The sequence below is a fragment of the Crinia signifera genome, chromosome 4 (assembly GCF_055691185.1).
Source record: "Crinia signifera chromosome 4, ASM5569118v1, whole genome shotgun sequence".
Lineage (NCBI taxonomy): Eukaryota > Metazoa > Chordata > Amphibia > Anura > Myobatrachidae > Crinia > Crinia signifera.
The window spans coordinates 166,094,271-166,112,638 of record NC_139220.1 but is presented as its reverse complement, the minus strand read 5'-3'; the positions used below and the strand labels follow the sequence as shown (position 1 = coordinate 166,112,638).

General features: G+C 40.4%; 1 protein-coding gene across 1 annotated transcript in view; it reads right to left on the bottom strand.

Moving 5' to 3' along the window:
* The window catches only part of CERK (ceramide kinase), an 80,651-nt gene that overhangs the window by 14,220 nt on the left and 48,063 nt on the right, over positions 1–18,368 (bottom strand). The window contains exons 4-8 of the mRNA XM_083182917.1: positions 14,131–14,253; positions 12,804–12,929; positions 9,462–9,525; positions 7,940–8,085; positions 1,629–1,703 (exon numbers count right to left, since the gene is read on the bottom strand). Of these exons, the coding sequence (XP_083039043.1) occupies positions 1,629–1,703; positions 7,940–8,085; positions 9,462–9,525; positions 12,804–12,929; positions 14,131–14,253 (534 nt within the window). The remainder of the gene's footprint in view (positions 1–1,628; positions 1,704–7,939; positions 8,086–9,461; positions 9,526–12,803; positions 12,930–14,130; positions 14,254–18,368) is intronic.

Genomic DNA, 18,368 nt, shown 5'->3' with positions numbered 1-18,368 from the left:
ATGTGTTTAGAATGTTACTATATTACCCGCCAGCGTTCAAAATCTTGTTACAGTATACCAGCCAATAATACCTCATTGTGCTACCAGCTACGCACATACATTAAAAACATGCCAGCCTATGATTTACACCAAAGCCCAGCCAAGCCTCTTAGTGCCCGGCAGCTGCAGAGTCCCAATAAACCGCAGCTTATAAAAGGAACTTGCTGCTCTCAGCATCAACTTGCTAAGACAGACTGGCAGGCATCTCTCAACATCAACCGGACCGCTGGGATGCAACAATATCAGAGGCTTGCGGCACTTCTAGAAAACTCACTGGAATATTGAACCAGCAGGTAACTTTCCAAACCACTACAACGCCCACAATCATTATCCTAGTGTACAGCAACCAGTGAGCTTCTGGAGGATCACCATTAGCAGTCAAAATTGAACAGGTCATTCTGCAGCAACTTCAGTGCTGCTCGGGGGACTAGAAGCTCTACTACCACTACGATCTACTTATGCTATGTGCGAGGGGTGTGCAATGTTTCCAGATGTGCAGCGCATAGGTACAGCAGACAATCTCAGCCTGATGTTATATGCCAGCAAACACAATTACAAGATTTCAGATTACTCTGCCAATACATGGCAGCAAGGAGGTTGAACAACTACTTGTCAGTAAATACTGATAATTTTGTCAGGCATTACACTGCATTATCTATGGCACTATATATGGATACCACTTCCTGCATGTCAGAGGCTGACTTTTTCTCATTACTGAAACTAAACTCTGGTAGTGTATAGTACATTACTCTTACTAAGGTCTCATAGTATACCTCATTACCTGCACAAAAGTTGCATGACCTCCAATACCTCTCATTAGCTGAGTGAAGATCTGGGGGCTTACCTGTTATTACACAAGCTAAGAACCTGTGGCCTAACTCTCACCACTCATGCCAAGGTCTCCATGTGCTTGTTTTCTCCCCCTATGCTGTGGGTTCTCTCTCTTAGGGCTTAACACAGACTTAATCACATAGCAGTTTTTTTTCTCAAATGGACCTGCACTGCAGGTGGGGTAGATGCAACCTTTGCAGAAAGATTTACCTTTGGGTGATGTGTGTTCAAACTGAAATCTAAATTTCAGTGTAAATATAAAGCTGCCAGTAACAAAATAACGCCCCCAAATCTAACACTTTCTGCATGTTACATATGCCTCACCTGCAGTGCAGCATGGTTTTGTTCATTTGAGAACAAAAGATGCCTTACAATCAGGTCTGAATTGGGCCCTTAATCTCACTCTGTCCCACATCAGCAGCCGTCTCTCTATCATCAATAATCCAAACTCAGAAACTGCAGTCATACCAGCTGTGTAGACAGTGGAGGTTGACAAGAATTTATTTTTCTTGTGCCGATACTCTGGTTCCAGTAACAGTAAATGGGCTGCAGAGTGTGGAGGCCAGCCTATGGTAATGTAGAGGCACCTACTGGGTAATGTGGAAATTGGGTGCCAAAAATAGTTAATGGCGGGTGAGGTTTTTATTGCTGCCCAAAAGACATACTACACATAACTGGCACATCAAAAGAGAATAAAAGTCGAAATGTTAGGCACTTCCCATATTTCTTAATGCTATCATACCTAAAATGGTACCTACCTAAAATGATGTGCAAAGCGGAAGTTACTGGATCACTGATACCCACAGTAGCAAAACATACGCAGTCTGTAGAACCTGCAAATAAACACAGGCATCCAGTATTGGAGATTTATACATTGGAGGAACAAAAAACAAAATGAACACAAGGTGGCTGCACTTTTACACAATGTAAAAGAGGTTAAAACAGGAACTCAGTATCTGTCATAGATATCTATCAAAGTTTGTGCATTGTGAAGCACTTGTTTCCTAGCACGGCACCCGTCGGGTTTATCGCATGCCTTAAGTTTAAAGGTACTTAAGGCATGCGATCAACCCGATGGACCCGATTTTATGTCAATCACCAGTGTATTTGCTGGTGAAAGACAAAATCGCGTTGATCGGGTCCATCGCGGGCCATTATAATGGGCCGCGACGCGACCAACGCAATTTTCCCATAGAGAATAATGTTAAATTAGAAAATCACGTTGATCGGGTCCATCGCGGCCCATTATAACCGACGCGATCAACCCGATTTTCCCATAGAGAATAATGTTAAATTATTTTTAAAGTTAAAATCGGGTTGATCAACCCGATTTTACATAGGGAACAATGGGTAATGGGCCAATATGGCCAATTTCTCATTGTATAGGGTTAGAAAGTATGGTTAATGTCCCCCCATTGTTAACGCCACCCCACTATTGACGCAAACCCGTGGCGAGCGCAGCGAGCCCGCGAGGGGCTGCGGTACGCCTCCTCCGACCTTTTCATACCCCCACTATCCACTTCGGCGTGGAGTTGATTTTATATAGAGTGGCCGACCTGATCAATACAATCAAAATCGGTGGTGCCGTGCTAGGAAACAAGTACCAATTATACTATGCTCTTTAACCACTGTGAACACAGGCAGTTCTATAATGGGTGCAATGTGCATGGTGAACACAGAACCCCAAGCCCAGAGGGGCGCACATCACACTTATATTTTAATACTCACCTTTCCGGGGCCCCGCGATCGCGTCAAAAATTTATGCCAAAATGGTGGTTGCACATGTGCAGTGTTGAATCTAGTCTCCAGAATGTGGCAAGCACCATGTTTCCAGAGACATGCACTTGCATAGTAGATTTTGGCACAATGCCAGTCTATGGTACATCGAGGAGGAGGGCACCCACAAATTGCCCCACTTGTCTTGTTCCAACAGTATTATCTGCACCTAGGCCCTTATTCTGGTTGACTCGCAAGGCTGCGAATTTCGCAGCTCTGAGAGTCCACCAAGGACCACCCGCCCCCGAACCCCCACAGGCATGCGAATGGATGATTTGCATAATCACTGTGGGCGCACGCAAACAGCAGCTGCACATGCGCATAAAAAACAATGTGCATGTGCAGTCACAAACACAAACGCGAGGGAGACTGACTGAATCTGAATAGCCCCCCTAGTGCCCAATTCATGTTTGTATGCAGATGCTATTTTTAATGCTTCAGACGTGCTAATCATTGTAAGTGAAGGTGCCACTGGAGCCATCATAAAGGCCTCAGCAACTGCATACACATACGCAGCATTGATGCAGTAAAGAGGAACATTGTCTCACTGAGCGACTCTATGATCATGCAGACTGGCCACGGCAGCAGCAATGCTGGCACAATGATTCTCTATGTACATGAGCAGCTGTAGGAATACAAATGCCCTAAAAATGGCCATGACATGCCTTCGTTTTTGCAACCACTACCTGTTACCTCCTCCAAAGAGTCCATTACTGTCAACAGCAGCGCACGCACAGCCTTCCGATAAATGCTCAGTTGTGAGAAAATTGCCATTGTGTACAAACATGAATTAGGCCCATAGCCATCAAGCCAGAACTGTACAATTAAGTGCAAACAGTACAGTTGTTGCAGTCAATCGGCCTATTTAACCACATGAAACGCTTCATTTAATGAAGAACGAGTCTCTGTAAACAGTGAATTTAAAATTGGGGAAAAAAGGAGGACTTACAGAACCTAGTTACATAAATCATGTGTGCTGTTTGTATGTGTATATTAATATGCACTGACAGTGCTCCAGTAAATGTATCTAAGCGAGTCCTGTGAAGGAAATGACACCCCATTGAGATATGCCTGAAATGGGATAGTCCCAGGCCTCCAAATGGACTTTTAGCAAAGTTATAAAGAATAAAATACCCCAATATTTTTTAATACGTTTGTTTGTTTTCTCCTGTCATGCCAAGGGTTACCAGCCATACCTCTAACAAACGTTCTATCAATTACCTGAAAAAGTGCTAAGAAAGCTGCCCTGTCCAGATCACATTAACTATGTAGTCAGTCACTAAACACACACATAGATGGAAAGCTAAAATAGCAACTGCAATAAAACAAGCACCTACTCAGAACGGAAATGAAAACGTGATAGTTCAGCTGGTTGTCTGATTAGGTTTTACATCCCAGAAATAGACGGTGCTTTTGTTACGTCTGGACAGAAAATTGGTGAGTTTCATTTATTCGCCTTTTCTGTGGAGAACTGGAAACATGCCCAGTATAAGCTACTGTATGTTAAATCCAGTTTTACTAAGCTTGTAGTAAAAGCTGCAATGGATCAAAACGCTGTGCAGAAGCAGCCCTATTTCCATCACTGCCCACATAAAAAGTTTAATGTAATTCCAAGGGCATATGCTTCTCAAAAAAGGATTAGTCTTTCCAGCTCTTAGGGAAAAAAAATGGTGCTTCAATAGAACTATACGCTCAAGTCAACACATCAGATAAATCTCAGTCTTTGACATATTACTAATAAAACCTCTGCCTTACAGAGCAGTAGGATTTCAGAGGTATTTATTATATTTTGAGTTTGTTGCAATAATTCAAGACCTCGGGAAAGAAATTTTGCTGTGTATGAAAGTAAAGGGGGTGGGCAGGCTGACTAATAAGGGATCGCTGTGCAACCAGTCCAAAGAACATTGATAAGAGTAAAGTCGATACACAAGAGTACATTTCATCATAACAAGGACGAGTACAATGCAGCTAAACTCTCATTTATTACAGAGCTACAGGACACATTTAAAAACTATTATAGTCAACGCACTACAAAGTGGTATTTTATTCGTCCAAAACAAATGCTGACAGGAAAAAAAATAATGAAATAGAATAGGCAAGACAATACATGCTCAGGGGGTCATAAGAGAAGCGGGCAAGTCATACTGTATTCCTCGAACACTAAATGCAACCATATTCCGAAGATTCCTATTGGTCCTCACAGTCAAAAACCCTCTCACAATGGCAAACGAGCAGCACACCGACATGTAAGTAGTAAAGCAGCACAGCTTTAAAGAAAGATCAAACACACTCACATAATAGGACAATAGCAACATTTTGGATAATTTCACATGACAGTTGTGACTGTGGTCATATATTGTACTATTTCTACAACTACAAAAAAAAACCTTGCAATGTACAGATGTAGCCAGCTACATCCATCCTGTGGCATGGACTTAAGTGCCACAGTTACGACTTTATATGTTGGGCTGTGACCAGCTGCAGATATATCTATTTGTATGGCATGTGTCAGCCGCAGGCTCTCTCATCGTAATAGCTTTGCCATGCATAGGATGGGTCATGGCAAAACTAAGCATGGCTAAATATGTATAGCCGGCATCCTCAACTGTGTTCTAGGCAAACTAAAGGTCCATACACACAGGGCGTGTTTTGGCCAGCGGAAAAACTTTTCACCCGTGCCAGCAATTTTCACTGACCATGAACCACTTTCCACAGCGTTCACCACCGAGGCATACACACTGATCGAATTTCAACCATCCCAGATTTTCACAGGGGGTGAACCATTTTCCATAGTCGAAGACTCTTGTACACTCTGCTGGTGAAACAGGCCAATGGATGGCGGCGGCCAGTGCTGATGCAGAAGCACGCGCGCGCATTGCCGGGGCATACACAAAAGTGAGCTACTTTCAGCTCAATAATCACCCAGTGTGTATGGGCCTTAACATTCCAGGTTTTAAGGTGCCCATACATGTACTGATTACCCGGTACTCTTTGTGGTAAAATAGCATCGTTGTGCAAGCGATGCGATGCTATTTTAGCACAAAAAGTACCGGGTAATTGGTACGTGTATGGGCACCTTTAGTGCTATCCATGCTTTGAGCTCAGGTGACTTCATTAGTACCTCAGTTATTTTGATTTAACCATCTGTGCTGAAGCCTGAATAGAACTAAAGCCTGCACTGTTAGTGTGCCTTGAGGACCATGGCTGGGAATGCCTGATGAATAGGGAAATAGGAATTTGCTAAATGAGGTTAAGTGCTACACATTGAAAGTGCCAAGTGGGCGGAATGATCCAGTTATACAACACTGTTAGGAGCAATTTGGCCTGAGTATGGAAAGTATACATGTAAATTTTGTTTGCTCTATGCAGGGAGGAGATAAATAGGTAGAAGAACTGGAAGATTAAGCTATTGCTTCTGATAATTGTGAACATTGAATTCCGACAGTCGGAATCACGGATTAAATACCCCTCTAAGAGTTTAAGCCTGATTAGGGGAGGACCACTAAGGCAGCAGTAGTCAATATGGGAGACAATGAATGCACACATCAAAGTTTTTGCAGGGTTTATATGGAGTAAGATCTATGCATATTCTGGAAATTATTAGATGTATTTAACAGTATTTGGGAATGGATTTAATGTGGGTTACAAAAGACAGTTCAGAATGAAGGATGACATGCTAAGAAATGAGAAGCTACTAGGAGTATTTTTTATTATTTTTTTCCATAATAGCAATGATCACTTATTGCCTGAATAAGGAGAGGTTGGAATAAGTGCAGAAGACAGCTATACAGGTTGAGTATCCCGTATCCGAGTATCCGTTATCCGAATTATTCCGAAAACCATACATTCCAGAAAGTGAAAAAAATATTTATTTTTTTTGCTAAAAACTCACTGGGGACATTTGTAACAGCACTACTGGTGACATGATATGTAATTGGCACTATATATGTGCAAGAAAATGATTGCTTGGCATTCAAATTCAATATCTGAGATAGTACACAAATTTTGTTTCATGTTTTGAAACCTTGTTTTTTGAACAAATAAAATATATTTGTGTGTATTTTATGTGGTAATAAAATATATTTGTGTGTATTTTATGTGTTTATACAGCAAACATGCAAGATACTTCAAAATACATAATTGAAATATTAAAATATTCCGAAATACGGAATAATCCGTTATCCAAAATTCTCCTGGTCCCGAGCATTTTGGATACGGGATACTCAACCTGTACTGATTTGTAAGGGTGAAGCATTAAGACAGGAAGTGCAGTTGAAACATAAGAGTAAGGAAGATACTTTGTTTTCATTTGTGATATAAAATGAAGAGAAGGTATGAAAAGAAAACATAAGGAATGTACTAGTTTCTGGCTGAGAAAGAAGATACCATTTCAAGTCTGATGCTCTCAAACTTCTGCTTAAGATGCATATATATCACAATCCACATTTGAGGATGTGGATGGGATTTGTTAAAATTGGTCCTATTCTTTATGTGATAAGTTTTTACATTGTATGGATTTATCTATCATCACATGGGGGACCAAGGCTTGCTAGAATGCTTTGTCCATGCAAAAGCACTCCGCAGGGTATACTGCACTTGCGGTGTCGGGTACCCACACACACCCCTACCCAGTGATCTACATCCCAGTTGCTCCCGTGACTCTGGTCATCTTAACCCCCAGATTCCAATATTTTTTTGGCAACATTATTAGATCACAGGCAGGCTCCTGACTCTACTCTGCTTTTCAGAGCTAAAGTTGGAGCCGGTATCTTTTGATAAAAAGTTCTAAAAGATAGTGTGGGCTATAACCAAGTTTAAACTCGGGTCACCCTGTGCATAACAGGTGATCTGGGTTCAGTGTGAAAGGGTTGGAATGGGATCAAAATCCCTGGTCCAATCCACCTTTCGTGATGTGAAAGCAGCATTAATAGTACAATTCAACTGAGTTACTTAATGTGCATAATACACATTTTGAATACATTTCCAAGCCATAAAATTCTTTTAAGACTTCACTTTTTTGAACACATAAAATGGAAAATGACCCTGTCTGGACAAACCCAATAAGTGCATATACACACAGTTTAAATACTCATTGATGCTAGCATGAACCAAAATATATCACTTTAATATGCTAGCCCTGCACCATACTTAAAATGAGCTTTCTGAGCACTGCAAGGTCACGTATGGAATATTAAAATGAGCTGCATCATTGAGCAGAAAAAAGTCAATGTCACAAAATCATAAACGAAGCAGAATAATATGAGGTCAGCATGAACATAATTAGTCGCCTTACCAGCAGGAATAATGCCGATCCTCATATTGCTCAGAGATAACGGGACTTTGGGAGTGTTATGATCAACATCACAATCCTTCTGTATCCGTCCTAGCAGGCCATGCAGCACTTCACTGAACATTCCATCACCACCAACACAAACAACGCTGCCAGTGATAAAAACCAAAATTAATCTCCGTTACACAAAAAATGTAACCAGCTCTTCTGTTCATGAGTAATGGAAACCAACTGTAACCATACATTGTATATTTACAATCTACAGTGACTAAAATCTAATCTTCTCCAAGCACTAGTAGTATTAAATGTGATTAAAAAATAAATACTGTTGAAAAACATGTTAATGGGTTAGATCTGCAAGTTCAACTAAATGACTTTTTCAAATGCCAAAAAAACATTTGAAGATATTATTGTGTGACCACCAGACAATATTCTTATGCACTGGAGAAATACCAATAGTCCCGGCAGATGGGGCAAGGACACGTATGAGGGGAGTTTCCCCTTTGAAACAATGAGCCCCTCTGAACAGCGATTTCCTTGCGAGCACCACACAATAATACCCTCTGCTATAGAAAGGTAGAAGCAGTTTAGGGATGAAGAGAATGTAGCGTCCAGATCTCCCACATTAACACAGGTGTTCCATCATTTCATAAAATATGTAGTCCTATACCGTACATTTGTAATGCATTGAAAATACAAAAGAAGCATTTTCGAGTGCAGATTTATAATGGAAATCAGCATGTAGAAAGGATTAATGCTAATGAAAGACAACAAAAATATTTTAGTTGCTTTTAGTATATAATGCAACTTTAATACAAAAATAAATTGTCAATTTTTTTGCCAACTATAGCTAAACAAATACGTTTTGTAGGTACTACATAAAAACGGATATTGAAGCTTGAATGTGCACAGTAACTGAGGAAGTATGACAATCACAAATAATGTTCCAGATTTACTATCATTTCTATAATCTTACAATAACCAGTCCCTTAGTGATGCAGTGGCTTTCATCAATGCGATGACGGAATAAGAAGCACAATGTCCTTGAAATTAGCAGCTAGTACCTGTGACCACACACCCCAGGAAGAGCAGTCTAGAGCAGGGGTACTCAAACTATTTTGCTCTGGGACCCCATCATACAATAAAAATAATGACAGGACCCCAGCAAGTTACTACAGAAGGTCATCACATCACATGTGTGGTCAGCAGCCAGCAAATACATGGCAGCATTGTGGAGGCACAGAGTGATGGGAGGAGTCTAACATAACAGACCATTCAACAGATTTTCCAGACTCCTTGAATCACTGACTGAGATTAGAAAAGTCATCAGCCTTATGGTCAGCAACATGGAGTCGCAACCCCATGCTGAGAAGGTCAGGACAACAGTTTGAGAACTGCTGGTCTAGAGTGAAAAATATATATTTTGTATGTGTAAAATTGTAAGGGAATTAAAAAAAAAAAATCAGCATCTACATATATTGTGAAACATATATCACAACAATTTTTCCTTAATAGTTATACTTACCCATCATAATTTTCTAGATCGACTTCATACAGGTTATCTCTAGCATGGTTTGCATATTCGGTCACTGCACAGAAAATAAATGGTTATAGAAAACTAAGAACGCACTGTAGCAAATAGCATTCATCATGTGAAAGTGAAATTAGTTTAGTTTTCAGATAAAACATCCATTATACACATACAGTATAGCTCAGCCGCATGATCATTCACATGCCTGCTTCCCAGCTCCTGTGGTAAATTCACTGTGAGCTACAAACAGCTATTGGTTACAGCATCTCAACCATCACTGCAACTAGAGACTAAACAGGAGAGACAGTGTATTGATGCATTGCAGATAGGACATCTCCTCTGTTCCTGTAACCTTGTTCCATTCAAACAATCACCCTCAATGTTAAGGTGTACAGTCTGTATTCACAATAGTGCTCAAAGATCCTACTGGCAGTGCGAGTAGCCTTTGGAATATGAACGGAGCACATCTTTGTTAAAAAATGTCCTGTATTTCTAAACTGTTACTTTAAGAAAAAGTCTAATTTAAAAAGATGAGCTGTATAACAGGACTACAATACTGCTCTATTCTGCCTGTTCAAATCTATATAAAAATAATGGGCCAGATTTAGAGATTGACGCTACCACTTCCTTTCCACTAGCCAAGAGCATGGCCTGGAGAGCCCTTAGACACCAATTTTCTGGTCCCCTGTATGAATGTGGTACTACCTACGGCATTCCACAAAAGTGTCTATGCGTCGGAGAATGCAGCCAGTATCCACTGGCATGTCCAAAACACTACCCTCACTGTCACATGACCGATATTTGCTCCCAGTCACCACCCATCACTTGACTACTTAATTTCTGTTAGCAACGATCCTGTACACAACACCACCTTTTGTGCACTGTCAGGGAATACATGTGGAGCAGAGGTTTCCGAAATATTTATCACATGCATAGTCACAAATATTAATTTGCTTTCACCAACATCAGTACCACATTCATCTAAAATTCACTTCTGACTCATGACTAGGGAGAGGGTCTATTCAATGTGACCCATTTCAACCACATTGAAGCCCTGGCAGATTCGACTTTATAAAATCAGCATTGTCAAAACAGCTGCTGTATTGTTGAAACTGCAGCCATTTTCTACAAAAATCAATGTGGATTCAACAATCCAGGTGTATTCCGACAGTCGGAACGTTCGAGAGTCGGAAGATCTAATTCTTGGCCGATGTTCCGACAGATGGAAACCACATTGAATGCAAGTTTGAAAGGCGGAAATATCCTTTGGGTGACCACACACTTTGTATTATAAAAATGGTCCTGTCTTACATCATTAAACTTTTAATTAAGGTTGTACTGAAGTAACATTTTGGCATACATTCACATCCTGTCCAAACAGGCCTATAGCAACATTTTATATTGCATCTTTAGATAATTTGTGTTTATTACCATATATATTGTGCTAGACTTTTAATCATCCACTTAGCAACATGATCAAGTCAACCATATACGCCACCTAGTTTATATTTTCTAATTCTAGCATTGACTTGCAAAGCAAGATTTTATACATTCTCTTAATTAATACAGATATTATGATCACGCTAAACTCCTTAGTGTCAAAAAGCAGAAGGCAAGTAAAAGCAAAAAAAAATCTCTTTAAAGTGAAATGAAAGACAGCAGATGAAATATTGGAACACTGACAATTCGGATAATTACTAGTTACAGATCCTTGCAAGTTGCTGCAATTATAAAAATAAAAATAAGACCGCTCTCTGCACTCTGACACTAACAGTGGCAGCTGTAGAATGTTAGCTAGGTACCATCTTAATGTTCTAGCAGAGTAATCACTAATGGTTAGCAGGCAAGCAATAGCATTTCTCCAAAACTGCAATAGTAAATTATGTAGAATATACACCATAATAAAAACATAACAATTTATATGTGTATGTATTTTTTGTTTGTTTTTTAAAAAAAAACAAAGACCGCCGTTCACAAATACTTAAAAAATAGCCCATGCAAAAGTCGGTACTTGTTTAGTTTCACGGCGGCACTTCCCACCAGATCGCATGCGATATTTGCAAGAAATTCGATCTGCGATGCGATTTAGCACACCCCCACTATAGACGTCATCCAGAAGCATGGCAAGCGTCCCGACCTGTTCATACCCCCACTATCCATGTCGGTGTGGAGTTGACCTTATAAAGTGTGGCGAGGGCAGCGAGCCACAGAGCCCAAAGTGTGCCATGCGCAGTGAGCCCTGCGAAACGAGCCCAAAGCATGGCGAGGTGACATGGCATACACATGAAGTAATCCATGTTCCCTCACGGGGTTCGCTGCGCTCACTACGCTTCGGGCTCGTTTTCCACGTCCACTCGCCACGTTTAGGGGTCATTTTACATGTGCTCTCGCCACACTTTATAAAATGAACTCCACGCCGATGTGGATAGTGGGGTATGAGCAGGTCGTGAGGACGCGTACCGTGTCCGATCGCCACGCTTCGGGCTGATGTAGATAGTGGGGATGTGCTAAATCGCACCGCGGATCAAATTGTATGCAAATCGCATCAGATATTTGCATGCGATTTGCATACAATTCGATCTGCTGGGAAGTGCCGCCGTGAAACTACAAGTACCCAAAAGTCTCCTACTCATACAGATTAATGAGGTTTCCTTGCAGATGAAGATTAGTTATAAACTGCACCAATAAGGCTGTTTTTGGTGAATATATTTTTTAATTAAGGACAACAGCCGGTATTCAGTTAGCCTTGCCCAAAAAAAACGGACCTGGAAAAACTAACGTTTTTTTTTCCCCAATGTTTTTCAGATATTTTCGGGCGATCCAATTTGGGATCCAGAAGAAAGAAAAAATTGTTGGTAACTGAGGTGGCAGTCAATGGGCAGTATTTAATGCTCTTTTGCGAGCTGTGATGGCGAGCAGTGCTGATTGTACTGCTTGCAGCTTGCGGGTCAGTATTCAACTGACTCCCCTGCACATGCCGTTTCCACCTCGCTGGGTTTTTACAGAGAGGTGGAAATGGTGTGCACGGCCGCCAAAACAGCATAGCTCGCAGATAATGCAGCTGGCTCCATGCATCAGCTGCAAACCTCACCGTTTGGGGAAATCCTCGCTGTCCTGACGGTGAAGATTCCCCTCGGACATTTAATTGGGGTAAGCGGCCGGCGCGGGGGTTAAACAGCAAAGGTGGCTTGTTTTTCGGGGTTCCTTGCAGTTTAACACCCTCGCCGTCTGCATTGAATGCGGCCCAATGTGTTTTATTGCACAGTGCTCTTATGTATTGTAAGAGGACTTGCATGCTCTATTAGATGTTAAAAAGACAGCTTTTTTTCTCTTTACCTATGACTTCTGTAGAGATGGAGGCAAGGCTGAACAAAGGAGCCACCTTATTTTCATATATTTGTTTTCCTTTCTTCTTTCCACCATATGGGTTTATATAAACTAGTAAGTGCTTTGGTCTCCATGCTGTAATACCAAAACAAAAACAAGATTATTACTACTTACCATTTATACCAAGAAAGTACTTTCTTACAAGTTATCATACCTCATAATTCAAGTATTTAACCCTTTTAGTGGCAACATCTCAGAGATGTTCGAAATATCTGCTAAAAATGCCAGCGTCGCTCACATGTGTTACATAAATGCAAATAACAAATGTTGTGTAAAAATAGATTGCATTTCCAATTTAATTTAAACATTACAGTTCATTATGATGAATAAAAAGGTTTGCTTGGCAATTTCCATACCTATTTTGACAAATTCACTTGGCACTCAAAGTGGTCATTTATATAGTTATCAAGTTTAGTGCATACTACTTCCTTGGCAGATAATGAGAACCAGTACCTAAACCTACAGTAGCAGTTCTAAAAGATCACTGCAGTTTATCCTAGAAGAACTATAATATAAAATATTACTAGAAGGGGATAAGCACCTTGTTGCAAATACAATTCAGTATAAACATGCACCAAATTCTTAAATAAGCATATGTATCACCGATGTAAACGCTTTACATATAGGTGTTGGCTGCTGCAGTGAGAGTTGTTCAGAAATACGCATGGGCTTATCTGCAGAAACCGGTTTCAAGTATGATATTATAGGTCAAGTCCAGAGACTGCACTGTGCTGCAGCAACAAAGATCCCTCAACTGCTCACTCAGACATCCTGAAACTTGTGTATTATCATTACAAACCTGTCTGTCAGTAGGAAGATACGTCTAAAAAGATTAGTGCTGCTTTTGTGTTTAATTGCTTTCCATTTCTAAATGACCTAATCAATGTTCTAGATCTGTTGTTATGCTAAGCATCATCTGAGGATACAGTATTACAGTACCTAAACAGCCAGGGAAATAGAGATGCTCAAGTTGGTTTTCAAATGATTTGTCAGAGAGAGTGAATACACAATTCCAAAACTTGCATTTCATTCAAAGATGGACAACTTTGAGTGGCATATTTAACCTTTTAAATGCCAGTTACACTAAAACTAAAAAGGGTGGAAAAAGAAAATTGTTTTTTGCAGACCTTAAAAAACACATTCTAACCTCGTTTAAACTGAGAGCTTTGAACACAAAGTAATTTACTATTGGTTTACTTCACACAGGTACTGGGGATGACTACCATACTCAATTTTAAATTAAATTAAAGGAATGTGCAAGTAAAATAGAACTCACTCTGTTTTTCAAGTAGATCATTAAGTGCTTGTAACCACTGGCAGCAAAGTAGTTCATCACTGCACCAGAAGGTCACCGATTTGCACCGCCAGCGATGCTTCTTCATTCTCTGCACATAATGAACTAAAGGACAGAAAACCCAAACTTATCAACAAATAACACATTCACTCATGACTGCAAACACCAAAAATAAAAACCTATATTTGGCCTACACAAATGCATGCTGTATTACTTAATATGGCTTATAAAAAGCATTAAATCCATAACGGTTTTGAAATCTATAAAAAGAAAAAAAATTGCTGGATCAAAAACACCAAAAACAAAAGATGTGCGAAACAAAAGTTTGTTAAAAAAGAAAAACAAGCAATCGATAAAGGGAATCTTTACAACAAAAGGTGTTGTCTGCTTGAGGACAAGCTCACATGTACTATTTAGCAATTTACTCTGTAGACAGCAGTGTGAGCAGACCACACTGTACAGATTCTGCTGCAGGTGACAGCATATAGATTTGTTCACTTCAGTAAAGCTCTTACTGTATGTGAAACTGTAATCTATATCCAAGCTCCAATTTCAGCGCTAAACCTATATCAGTATGCTGGGTGATCCTCTGTAGGACCTTTACATTCTGTACAACTACCAATAATAAGTCACTCTAGCACTGGTTAACCAGTCCCCTCCTATAGGTCATTCTATTTTTTTGTTTGGGAAGTTTAAATTAAAAAGATCAATAAATATCTATTTATATCAAACCATCAGAACTAGAACAATAAAAGTAGGCATGGTTATTATTAGACCTATGCAGTAATGAAAACATGAACTACATTAACCCCTTCCTGACAGAGCCAGTTTTTGCGTTCCTGACAGAGCCCTTTTTTTCAAATCTGACATGTATCACTTAAGTGGGGATAACTTTTTTTTGCTTTTACTTATCCCAGTGATTTTGAGATTTTTTTTCGTGACATATTGTACTTCAAATTAGTGGTAAATTTGGGTCGATACAGTCTGTGTTTTTTTGTGAAAAATACCAAAATGTCGTAAAAAAATGGAAAATTTAGCAATTTGCAAAATGTTAAATTTTCTGCTTGTGAGACAAATAATCATACCACTCAAAATAGTTAATAACTAACATAGACCATATGTCTACTTTATGTTTCCATCATTATTTCAACTTCCTTTTAATTTTTTTGGACACTAGGAGGCTTACAATATGAATAGCAAATTCTCAAATTTTCAAGAAAATTTCAAACACTGATTTTTTTAGGGACCAGTTCAGTTCTGATGTGACTTTGAGGGACTTGTATGTGAGACACCCCCATAAATGATACCATTTCAAAAACTGCACCCCTCACAGTATTCAAAACAGCATTTTGGAAGTTTGTTAACCCTTTAGGTGTTTCACAGGAATTAAAACAAAGTGTAGGTGAAATTTCAAAATTTCATTTTTTTTGCAGATTTGCAATTTTAATACATTTTTCTAAGGAACACAGTACATTTTACTAGAGAAATGTGACTAAAAATTGATTCCCCCAATTCTTTTGTTTTCATAAATATCCTATATGTGGCCCTAGTGTGCACGTTGACCAAACCACAGGCTTCATAATAGAAGGAGCACCTACTTGATTTTGGAGCCTCCTTTTTATGAGATTATTTTTTAGGCACCATGTAGGTTTCTAGGCACCATAAGATGCTAAAATTTAGGAACCCCCCCACAAGTGACCCCATTTTGCAAACTACACCCCTCAGGGAATTCATCTAGGGGTATAGTGTACATTTCAAACCCCCAGGGGTTTCACCAATTGTGGTACAACTGGGCAGTGAAAATGAAAAATTAATTTTTTTACACAAAAATGCAGTTCTGGCTCAAAATGTTTCATTTTCAGAAGGTATGAAGGAGAAAAAGCACCCCAAAATCTGTGCCCCAATTTCTCCCGAGTACGGCAATGCCTCACATGTGACCAAAAAATACCATTTGGGTGCATGGCAGGACTCAGAAAGGAAGGAGTGATTTTTGGATTTTGCAGCTCAGATTCTGGTGGAATGTTGGTGGGTGCTATGTTGCATTAGCAAGACCCCCCAAGCACCAATACAGTGGAACCCCCCCACAAGTGACCCCATTTTGCAAACTACACCCCTCAGGGAATTCATCTAGGGGTATAGTGTACATTTCAAACCCCCAGGGGTTTCACCAATTTTGATACAACTGGGCCAGTGGCGTAAGTTCATCCCAGTTGCCCGGAGGCAAGATAAGTATTGGTGCCCCCCCAAGTAAGGTGTCTGTCTCCAGTAGGGTCATGGGATCTAACACAGGGTGTGACACTTGCAAAAATGCTGTTAGAAGGGGGAGTCAGCAAAATTAGAAATATCAACTGCTTTCATTTGACTGATTCAAACTTGAAGGGGAGGAGAGGTGCCCCCTTGGGAACAGGAGCCCGGCGGCAGATGACTCCATTGCCTCCCAGAGTTCTGCCTCTGAACTGGGCAGTGAAAATGAAAAATTACATTTTTTTACACAAAAATGCAGTTCTGGCTCAAAATTTTTCATTTTCATAAGGTATGAAGGAGAAAAAGCACCCCAAAATCTGTGCCCCAATTTCTCCCGAGTATGGCAATGCCTCATATGTGACCAAAAAATACCAGTTGGGTGCATGGCAGGACTCAGAAGGGAAGGAGTGATTTTTGGTGGTGGAATGTTGGTGGGTGCTATGTCGCATTAGCAAGACCCCCAAAGCACCAATACAGTGGAACCCCCCCACAAGTGACCCCATTTTGCAAACTACACCCCTCAGGGAATTCATCTAGGGGTATAGTGTACATTTCAAACCCCCAGGGGTTTCACCAATTTTGATACAACTGGGCAGTGAAAATGAAAAATTACATTTTTTTACACAAAAATGCAGTTCTGGCTCAAAATTTTTCATTTTCAGAAGGTATGAAGGAGAAAAAGCACCCCAAAATCTGTGCCCCAATTTCTCCCGAGTACGGCAATGCCTCACATGTGACCAAAAAATACCATTTGGGTGCATGGCAGGACTCAGAAGGGAAGGAGTGATTTTTGGATTTTGCAGCTCAGATTCTGGTGGAATTTTGGTGGGTGCTATGTCGCATTAGCAAGACCCCCCAAGCACCAATACAGTGGAACCCCCCCACAAGTGACCCCATTTTGCAAACTACACCCCTCAGGGAATTCATCTAGGGGTATAGTGTACATTTCAAACCCCCAGGGGTTTCACCAATTTTGATACAACTGGGCTGTGCAAATGCAAAATTACATTTTTTACACAAAAATGCAGTTCTGGCTCAAAATTTTCCATTTTCACAAGGAATGAAGGAAACAAAGCACCCCAAAATCTGTGCCCCAATTTCTCCCGAGTACGGCAATGCCTCACATGTGACCAAAAAATACCATTTGGGTGCATGGCAGGACTCAGAAAGGAAGGAGTGATTTTTGGATTTTGCAGCTCAGATTCTGGTGGAATGTTGGTGGGTGCTATGTTGCATTAGCAAGACCCCCCAAGCACCAATACAGTGGAACCCCCCCACAAGTGACCCCATTTTGCAAACTACACCCCTCAGGGAATTCATCTAGGGGTATAGTGTACATTTCAAACCCCCAGGGGTTTCACCAATTTTGATACAACTGGGCAGTGAAAATGAAAAATTACATTTTTTTACACAAAAATGCAGTTCTGGCTCAAAATTTTTCATTTTCATAAGGTATGAAGGAGAAAAAGCACCCCAAAATCTGTGCCCCAATTTCTCCCAAATATGGCAATGCCTCATATGTGACCAAAAAATACCAGTTGGGTGCATGGCAGGACTCAGAAGGGAAGGAGTGATTTTTGGTGGTGGAATGTTGGTGGGTGCTATGTCGCATTAGCAAGACCCCCAAAGCACCAATACAGTGGAACCCCCCCCACAAGTGACCCCATTTTGCAAACTACACCCCTCAGGGAATTCATCTAGGGGTATAGTGTACATTTCAAACCCCCAGGGGTTTCACCAATTGTGGTACAACTGGGCAGTGAAAATGAAAAATTACATTTTTTTACACAAAAATGCAGTTCTGGCTCAAAATTTTTCATTTTCAGAAGGTATGAAGGAGAAAAAGCACCCCAAAATCTGTGCCCCAATTTCTCCCGAGTACGGCAATGCCTCATGTGTGACCAAAAAGTGGCAGGACTCAGAAGGGAAGGAGTGATATTTGGATTTTGCAGCACAAATTCTGGTGGAATGTTGGT